This window comes from Ictalurus punctatus, chromosome 16 (genome assembly GCF_001660625.3).
Source record: "Ictalurus punctatus breed USDA103 chromosome 16, Coco_2.0, whole genome shotgun sequence".
NCBI lineage: Eukaryota > Metazoa > Chordata > Actinopteri > Siluriformes > Ictaluridae > Ictalurus > Ictalurus punctatus.
The window spans coordinates 27,056,508-27,066,940 of NC_030431.2; the positions used below are offsets into that span (position 1 = coordinate 27,056,508).

The window sequence follows — 10,433 nt, forward strand, 5'->3', positions numbered from 1 at the left end:
CTCACGGTAGCAGAGCTGCCATGCAAGGTGCTAACTTGCCATCAGGAGCAACTTGGGGTTCAGTGTCTTGCCCAAGGATACTTCAGCATGTGGAGTCATGTGGGCCGGGAATCAAACCTTCAACCCTACGATTAGTGGACAACCTGCTCAACCACCTGAGCCACAGCCGCCCAACGGCATTGGGCAGCTTATTATAGTATTATAATACCTTATAATACTAAGGGCACGTCTAAGAGAAGCACCTGCCTCAACACGAGTGTGGACCAGTCCCATTGTGTTCCACCTTAAATATTACCTGCTTATTTGCCTAAACTGGTTGCAAATTTCATACGTATTTTTTTTTTTCACCCAGTTGGCTATAAATATCTGACAACTAAGAGAAGAGGACGCTAGTTAAGACTGGCAACAATAATTCTCTCATTTATCTGTTTCTGTTTTCTAGTGAAAACTTTTAGACAAGGTAAGAACATTACAGCTTCTATTACAACTAGTACTGCTGATAACAACTGCTTTAAATACTACTATTACTGTTTCTACAAATATTTATTTATTTTTTTACTAATTTTATTAATGTACAGTGAGGGAAAAAAGTATTTGATCCCCTGCTGATTTTGTACGTTTGCCCACTGACAAAGAAATGATCAGTCTATAATTTTAATGGTAGATTTATTTGAACAGTGAGAGACAGAATAACAACAAAAAAATCCAGAAAAACGCATGTCAAAAATGTTATAAATTGATTTGCATTTTAATGAGGGAAATAAGTATTTGACCCCTCTGCAAAACATGACTTAGTACTTGTGGCAAAACCCTTGTTGGCAATCACAGAGGTCAGACGTTTCTTGTAGTTGGCCACCAGGTTTGCACACATCTCAGGAGGGATTTTGTCCCACTCCTCTTTGCAGATCTTCTCCAAGTCATTAAGGTTTCGAGGCTGACGTTTGGCAACTCGAACCTTCAGCTCCCTCCACAGATTTTCTATGGGATTAAGGTCTGGAGACTGGCTAGGCCACTCCAGGACCTTAATGTGCTTCTTCTTGAGCCACTCCTTTGTTGCCTTGGCCGTGTGTTTTGGGTCATTGTCATGCTGGAATACCCATCCACGACCCATTTTCAATGCCCTGGCTGAGGGAAGGAGGTTCTCACCCAAGATTTGATGGTACATGGCCCCGTCCATCGTCCCTTTGATGCGGTGAAGTTGTCCTGTCCCCTTAGCAGAAAAACACCCCCAAAGCATAATGTTTCCACCTCCATGTTTGACGGTGGGGATGGTGTTCTTGGGGTCATAGGCAGCATTCCTCCTCCTCCAAACACGGCGAGTTGAGTTGATGCCAAAGAGCTCCATTTTGGTCTCATCTGACCACAACACTTTCACCTAGTTGTCCTCTGAATCATTCAGATGTTCATTGGCAAACTTCAGACGGGCATGTATATGTGCTTTCTTGAGCAGGGGGACTTTGCGGGTGCTGCAGGATTTCAGTCCTTCACGGCGTAGTGTGTTACCAATTGTTTTCTTGGTGACTATGGTCCCAGCTTCCTTGAGATCATTGACAAGATCCTCCCGTGTAGTTCTGGGCTGATTCCTCACTGTTCTCATGATCATTGCAACTCCACGAGGTGAGATCTTGCATGGAGCCCCAGGCCGAGGGAGATTGACAGTTCTTTTGTGTTTCTTCCATTTGCGAATAATCGCACCAATCGCACCAACAAGCTGAGATTAGGAGCACTCCCTTTAAGAGTGTGTTCCTAATCTCAGCTCGTTACCTGTATAAAAGACACCTGGGAGCCAGAAATCTTTCTGATTGAGAGTGGGTCAAATACTTATTTCCCTCATTAAAATGCAAATCAATTTATAACATTTTTGACATGCGTTTTTCTGGATTTTTTTGTTGTTATTCTGTCTCTCACTGTTCAAATAAATCTACCATTAAAATTATAGACTGATCATTTCTTTGTCAGTGGGCAAACGTACAAAATCAGCAGGGGATCAAATACTTTTTTCCCTCACTGTACTTCGTAATAGTACTATTATAATTAATGCTTATATATATATATATATATATATATATATATATATATATATATATATATATATAAAATTGCAACTTCACCCATTTGTTACTGTTTTAGTTCTGTACTCCAGCAATATGGATTTGAATCTAGGATGAGGGTTTTGCTATGTTGGAATGTTCACAGTGACAAAATACCATCTGTCTGGGTAGTGGCTGAAGTTCCTTCTTATTTCTACTGTATACCGTAATTTTCTTGACAGTTATGGAGTCCAAAACCATTGAAATGGCGGCTCTAGGAAGGGCTCTGCATCCTGGCACCCTGTACGACTGCCGCAGTGATTCCTTAATTCCAGGTAAACATCCACCAATATTTTACTTGAAACGTTTTGTGACATTGGATTCACCTTCTGGAAGTAAATTAGATAACAATTACTTAAATTAAAGCTATATACTTAAAAAAAAAAAATTTGGTGGGAAATTTAGTGCATTGATTGTGGAATGAGTGATGCAGTGTTGAAGATGTAAGTGCTGCTCGGAGAGTTAAGCTTGAGATGTGCGTGCAGTGTGAAGTTTGCTTTGTTGCAGTGTGAATATCAATTATTCACTGAGAGTATGTTCTAACCATTTAACCCTGAACAGAAAATGATGAATGCCATTCAAGGAACATAATTATGTATTGTACATGTAAATATGAAAATTCCTATTAATTATATATATATAAAAAACCTTGTGCTTATGAAGTTCCTCTGTATCTTAACTGGAGACAATATCTCTCAAGACCACATTTGATAAGGCATGTTAATTACCATAATTTATTAATTAAACCTAATTAAAGTGTGTTGTAACAGTATCACTTTGTCATTTTACTCACTATAACATGATCATGTTTTTGCTTATTGGATAACCAATAATGGCAAATTTAATGCAAATATATATAATGCCACAATGGCCATGGAGCCACCACTTAAGTAAAGCCTGAGCCTCACACGCATAAATTGCAGGTTTTGGTTTCAATAATTCAATAATAACTAATAATTAACTATTTGTATAACATTTTAACTTAAGTTGGCATATCACCTATAGCTAACAGTTATTGTTGCACAGTTTGTGACAGAAGTATCAGTTGCAGTCTCCCATTTCAGGTATTTCTCTATGGGATAATGAAACAATAAAGAAGTATTTGGATTCACGTCGACAGCCCAAGACAGATCTGAGTTTCACTGCTTCTGACTCTCTCAATGAGAAAGCAAAACTTCTAGATGTGAGTGCCTCCCTTAAAGCTAGCTTCCTGGGTGGTTTGGTGGAAGTTGGAGGGTCGGCCAGGTACATGCGTGATAACAAATCCTCGGCACGTCAGAGCCGGGTTTCTCTGAAGTACAGCCAGACAACAAAATTTGAACAACTTACTATGGACCAGCTGGGTAATATCACCTATCCTCAGGTGTTTGATGATGGAGCTGCCACACACGTTGTTACTGCTGTACTGTATGGAGCTCAGGCTTTCATGGTGTTTGATCTAACAGCCAATGAGAATGAGGATAAAGAAGAAATCGAGGGAAACCTAAATGTAATGGTCCAAAATATACCTTCACTTTCCATTGCAGGAGAAGGAGCTATAACCATGAGTGAAACAGAAAGAAAATTAGCTGATACTATCAACTGTACATTTTATGGTGACTATGAACTTGAGCAGAACCCCACCACATACATGGAGGCCCTCCAGGTGTACAGGACACTTCCATCTCTGCTGAGGAATCGGGAGAATGATGCAGTACCAATGAAAGTTTGGCTTTATCCCCTTGCACGTTTGAGTAAAAAAGCAGCTACACTGGAGAGGGAAATTCATAAGACCCTGATCATTAAAACAGAAACTTTATTGGAGGAACTGGGAAATGCAGAGGCTCAATGCAATGACCTGATTACAAACACAACAATAAATGATTTCAAAGATGTGAAACTCAGGCTGAAGACATTTCAGGAACTGCTAGATGTCTACAAGGTGAAGTTTCTAAAAGCGCTGCGTAGGCTCATTCCTGCTATTCGGTCTGGACAGGAGCAGGAGGCGGCACTAGCAAAAATCATAGCCATCCATCAGAAGTCTCCCTTTAGAGCTGAGAAGCTGAATCAATGGCTTGCGTACAGGCAGGGTGAAATAAATCTACTGAATCTCTATACTCAGCAACTGAATGGTGTTCCTGTTGAACAATACTCAGCCCTGATGAACAATATTCTCTTTAATCCCAATGTTGATACTGTAGTATGCTTCTGCTTTACGTCTCTAATGGATGAAGACTCGTATTTGTCAATTCTAACTACATTTCTGAAAGTGGATGAGTTTGAAGAATTGTCAGCTATTCCAGTGTCAGCTGACCAAGACATCAAGGTCTGGTTCCACAATCCTGAAGTAATTGGGAATTTGAAAGATAAGCTTTTTCTCTTCAAAGGATTTTTCCAAGCTAATAAAGATGAGAGAAAACCCAAGTTTGTCATTGTCTCAGTCTCCGACTCCTCGAATCCTGGAATCTCCATCCGTCTTTACAAAAAAGGGAAAATGATTGACAGCGCATTTCAACCTGTGTCCAAACCACCTACACCCATGGTGGACATTCAAGACCAAAATATAATCCTGAAGCTGCAGAAGTCCCCAACTGGATCGACAGTGCGGTTCAGGGTGGAATACAGGATAATACAGGCCACTGGCTCAGAAGCTGTTGTGGAAAAATGGGAAGTCAAAGAGACTCCAGATGCTCAGGAGAACTTCACACTGACTGGACTTCACCTAAAAAAACAATACAGGATTCGGTACAGAGCAGTTAGTGAATTTGGAATGAGTGAAGCCAGTGACTCTGTCCTCTTCTCTGCTCATGGAAAATATAAATTATCTTTCAGCCAGCGACTGGTCAGTCAATTTTTTTTATATTTCTACTAATTTCTTTTCACATGTGCACGATTTTAACTCAATATATTATCAGCCTAAATGTAGTTCCGATAGTTTTTCATGAGAGTAGATGAAAAAAAGACTAAGTATACTGTTTTGATCACAATTGGCCTGTACACCATTTCATACAATCGTCTAACACACTCTTCATATCACAGGATAATAGATCTCTGATAGCCTTGCTGCTCAGAAGAGTTCACGTTAGTTAGATAGCTGTAGAACTAGCTATAACTATAAATTCAAATATAAATATGTGAACTTCTCCTCGATAATTTTTGATGCAGGCTTTTACAATAATGTTCAACAACCACACCAATTATCTGCAATCATTAGGTTATCTGCAACTGTAATGAAACAAGCTAATCAACCCAGAATAAACAAACAAAGATATTTTCCCATTTATATTCTGACACATAAATTTACCTTGTGCCTACACTCACTTGTCATTTTATCCTACCACACAGGTCACTTTGCAGATTTTGTACAATTACTGACTGTAGCCCATCTGTTTGCCTCACGATTTTGTTCCCCCCAGAATTGGCTACCTTATGCTTTCATTAATGAGATAAGACACAAAGTGAGGAGCAGCTTGGGCCCATCACAGTGGAGTGCCTCAACCATCAAGCCAGTGGTTAAAAATCTAGTCAACAACCCTGTGAGTAACACCTTTCACAGTCAGGCTCAAGAATGCAGTCAACTCAGTCGTTTTAATATTTGTACTGTTATATTAGTGACTGTAAAGCATTTTCCACTATTGTGACACAACAGGAGCTGATGAATGTAGATTTTACTACACATTCCTATTTGTGCTAGTGAAGAATTAAGATTAGTCGTACACAAATTGGGAACCAATACGAAATCAATTTTATATTTACTGCAGTGTATGACATTTGACATATACATGAGGCAGAGGTGTTTGCATACAGGTATAAGCAGATTGATTGGCATCCATATTGGCAGGCAAAGATCATTCAATCAAAGTGACTAATACTTGCAAGGCAAAAGGGTAAAAAGTAGTAAAATTGTAAAACAGAAGAGAGATCAAAATTTGGCAAACCTTCTCATAGAGTGTGCATAGTGGTGTTGTATTTGTAGAGAGTTCATTGATTGTGAATGAGAATCAGCTGTGGTAGGTTAGTAGGAAGGAGGCAGTGAATGCAGTAAAGTCTGTGGAGTGGAGTGGCACTAGCTCCTGGAGAGGTGTTGGATCCTGAAGTGATGTTGGCTCATGGAGTTGTGGAGAGTTAATGCTGGATTTTTTTAAACAACAACATTGACACTAAGTGGAGGTCATATGCATATTCTCCCCACAGGGAATTCCATATGAACTTGAAATCTCACAAATGAAAAGTATTGGAACAGCTTTTCACATCCAAGGGGTTGTTCCTGCAGATTCAGACTCGTATGTATTTATGCTATTAACCACTTAAAATAAAATAATACATCATGTGTCCTGCAGTGAGAAGTATGAAATCTCTTGGGCAAATACAGAATCTTAATATTGATGAATGAGACCAATTTTCCTATTTTGTAATGCAAAATTTTCCCCTTTCACATAGCTTTGACTTTATATTCAAGACTGGAAAGGGGAAGTATGACTTTGTTTTTTCCCTGAAGATATACCCTGAGGTTCTTTCATACATGGAACTCCAAAGTATTGGAAATTGGCATTCATATGCTAGGGGATGTCCTCTACTCAAAGGATCAGCATTTGATATTTTCCTTGTCCTTGGAGATGAAGGCTATGTGGTATAGTGATGAATAAAATAAACAGATACACAATACCTTTATTGCAATAATGTAAGGTTAACAAACAATACATGTTTGCTTTCCAGGTATATTATAATGGCCTGAAATATTGCATATTTCGAGACAAAATAAGAATGGAAAGGGTGACTACACTGAACATTGGTGGAAATGTCATTGTAAACAGCATTGGTGTCGTTTCAGTAAGTCAGCTTCTCAAAACTCCAGTTTCGTTCTTTTTTTATTTTTCAAATGATGTGTTCAGCAATTTGTAAGACAGGGAAGAACAAAAGGGGGAAACCGAAAACTGTGTAGAGCTTTGGCTGATCAAGAATTTAAATACCTACAATTAAGTATTGTAGAGATCCTGTGTATAATTTTAATTCATAAGCATTCTTCTTATCTTGTAAGAACTGGAGCAAATCTGCCTTTGGTACCTACTCTGGTACCTCACGTTGGGAACTTTCGAAAAAAGAGTCAGATGGGGCACAACCAGTCTGCCAACCTGTGAGTAGAAAAGTAGTTTAAAATGAAAATAACTTTTTGTTATACTTTTTGTTTGCTAAGTAAATATAAAAGCTATATTTAGGCAAAAATACTATTAACAATTAACAATACCATAAAACAATTAACAATTTAAAAATATTATGACTAGATATTTGCCATGGCCTAAATGAACAGTGTTTATGACCCTAACAGAACCAACCCTATTTAGGCCAAATCCCTGGAGGACTGAAAATTGGACTGGCTTTTTTCTTCCAGGGGGTGGTTCCTTCAGATGCCAGCGGGTAAGCTTTTATAATGCTGCACACAGTATACCTTCACTGTTATTAACATGAAATCAGTATGAAACCGAACACTTCATTTGCTTCTGTTGTTGCTGGTAACCTCTGACAGCCTTCATTATAATTTTTCTTATTGAAATGTCTGAAAAGTAGCGTCTTACATATTACTTACTTTAATGGCATACAGATTTTCCTATAACAATCTATTTTTTGGAAATCTAAAATGTTCTTACTGAGCCAATAATACAGAAGTCATATCTAAAACACAATTTGTATTAAAAACATTTAGGCTGCCCAAGACTTTTGAACAGTGCTCAATATTTTTTTCATCCAAATGTTTTATGTCCCTTTTAGATTTGAAATAAATTACAAGACTGGTCCAAATGATGGTGATGACATTGCTTTCCAGTTCAGGCCTGAGCTACATGCTGTACACTGTAACAGTTACAAGAATAGAAAGTGGGGGGATAAAGAGTCAGAAAAGGACGTGCTATTTGGTAAAGGAGAAGTCTTTGATATAATCATGGTCATTACACCAGATTCCTATGAGGTGAGATGTTTGGAAAATTGAAATGAATGAATCATCAATTGTAAATGGAGCAAACAAGGCTAAATTAAATGGTTTTATGTATTTGTTCAGGTTGCTGTGAATGGCAATCTTTCCTATAGATTTGACCACCGTATTCCAGTGGAGAAAGTGTCCACACTTCAAATATGTGGAGACGTCCTCATGAACACCTGTGCTATTATTCATGTAAGTTATTGTCATGTGATTAAAAAGGAAAAATCCACTTCAGATAAAAATTACCATTGCAGAGGTTATGTAGTTATGTACAATAATAATTTATTATTATTGTTATTATTATTATTATTATTATTATTATTATTATTATTATTATTATTATTATTATGATAGATGTTAAATATTTTGTGCTTAATTCTATCCATTATCAAGGAAGGTCTGAATTTTGCCCAGGTTTTCCTGTTTTTGACCCTCAGCTATTAAAGTTTACTTTGAAATATACAAGAATTGGGGTTAAATAAATAAGTAAATCACCATTATCTACCTACCTACCTACCTACCTACCTAACTACTTACCTACCCACCTACCTACCTACCTACCAACCCACCCACCCACCCATCCCCTTCCCACCACTCTTGGGCTTAAACCAAGAGTAGACGTGCAGAACTATTCATTGTTTAAACATTCCATCTAACACAACACACCTGGGTAACAAGAAACACCTGTCAGTCACAAGTTGTTGATATGTTTGATCATTTGAAAATAAATTTTATTATATAACATATAATATTTTTTCTACTAGGTGGACAAATTTAATCTGACATGTGATCTCTCTGCCCATATTTGATAAACTGAGGACATGTTCATCTCCAGGAGTCTTGTTCAGATCTTCAAGATCATTTTTTCTCTTGTTTGTAATGTAACATTTTGTTGTGCTCAATTATTGTAATGGTTCCAATGATAGTCATAATTTGTCCTTTTCAATTGAATTACATTGTTCACTCCCCTAGAACATTCAGTAGCAGCAAATGAACAAAGGTAGGAGACAGAAAAACAGAAATAAATTAATGAAGTCTATTTAAAATAATAGATGTTTTATCTGAATAATCGTGTGGTATCTGATTAGAAATCTATATATTTTTTCACCATTACATTTAAAGTTCTGCAATGCTCATCAAATCTGTTTATTTCCTTAAAAATGAAATTCATTATGTGGTCAAACGCTGAACATTTGTATATTATTATTATTAGACTTTAAAAAGATCTTGGCTGACTTTGTATTAATAAAAGGTGATTTATAGCTTACAAGTGGGTAATGAAGTTTTAATATAAATGATAAGACTGACCATTTGTAAAATAAAATAACCCCATCTTATCATATCATTATCATCATATTATAATAAATTAAATAAACCCAGTAGCAAAGATTTGATATATTTAACATATTTAAAATAATATATTTCTGTATCATTGCAGAACATGTGAAGACATTTGAAGACTCCTTGTACAATTCAAATCAAGATTTAATAACTATATATTTGTAGCCCCAGAAAAAGCAATTCAAAGAGGAACAGTGTTTTTTTTTGACAATAGCAATTAATCCAAACTCATTATTATTAAAAATAAAATAAACTATCTATCTATCAATATATATATATATATATATATATATATATATATATATATATATATATATATATATATATATATATACACATACATACATACATACATACATACATATATACATATATGTATGTATGTATATTCTCTCAACTTGCCATGCAGCCGTTTTTATTTTTTGTTATAAGATTCATTTACAATTTTATTTTGGACTGCGTTTTTTTTCATGGTCATATACTGTATTTTATTTTTCACCCCTTCTTGCCCCTGCTATCCAGTCTTGTTGGATTGAATTCTCTAAACAGATTTTAATAGATATTACAGAAATGGAGTCTTGCATGTTTGTGGAAATAAAAGCATCTACAGAGTATGTATGATTGATTTATTTATTTAAAATATATATTTCCTTTCTTGACAATATTCATTCCATTTAAAACATCCTTTTTTATTAAAAATATTTTTTATTAGCTTTACAGAGTACTTTACAGAGACATGAAGATACTTGGCATTATGCATGTTCAACAAATTCATTAAAATGTTCAGTTTTAAATCCTTGAACATACACGATGCAGTTAGAAAAATTCTGAAGTAGAGGAGACTGCAAACCAGTGAAATGCAAACTCACACTGCATAGTGAAGAAATGACCAAATATATCAATTCTTCAATTACAGTGTCTGAAGTTAACTGAAATTATTATGATGTCAACTTCATTGTGGCTGGAGGGTAAAAACATTGAGTATCATGAAGATATACAGAGAAAGCAATGGGCTGTAGAACAAAATATTTCTAAAGGCTGATTTATAT

General features: G+C 36.2%; 1 protein-coding gene across 1 annotated transcript; it reads left to right on the top strand.

Moving 5' to 3' along the window:
- Positions 1-375: 375 nt before the first annotated feature.
- LOC108276633 (cytolytic toxin-alpha) lies at positions 376-9,642 on the top strand. The gene is made up of 12 exons (XM_047160691.2): positions 376-460; positions 2,273-2,365; positions 3,155-4,911; positions 5,486-5,605; positions 6,264-6,352; positions 6,510-6,699; positions 6,786-6,899; positions 7,108-7,203; positions 7,396-7,484; positions 7,836-8,031; positions 8,122-8,235; positions 8,808-9,642. Exons 2-12 carry the CDS (start codon positions 2,275-2,277, stop codon positions 8,850-8,852), a joined length of 2,901 nt encoding a protein of 966 aa, XP_047016647.1. The 5' UTR covers positions 376-460; positions 2,273-2,274; the 3' UTR covers positions 8,853-9,642.
- Positions 9,643-10,433: the final 791 nt, after the last annotated feature.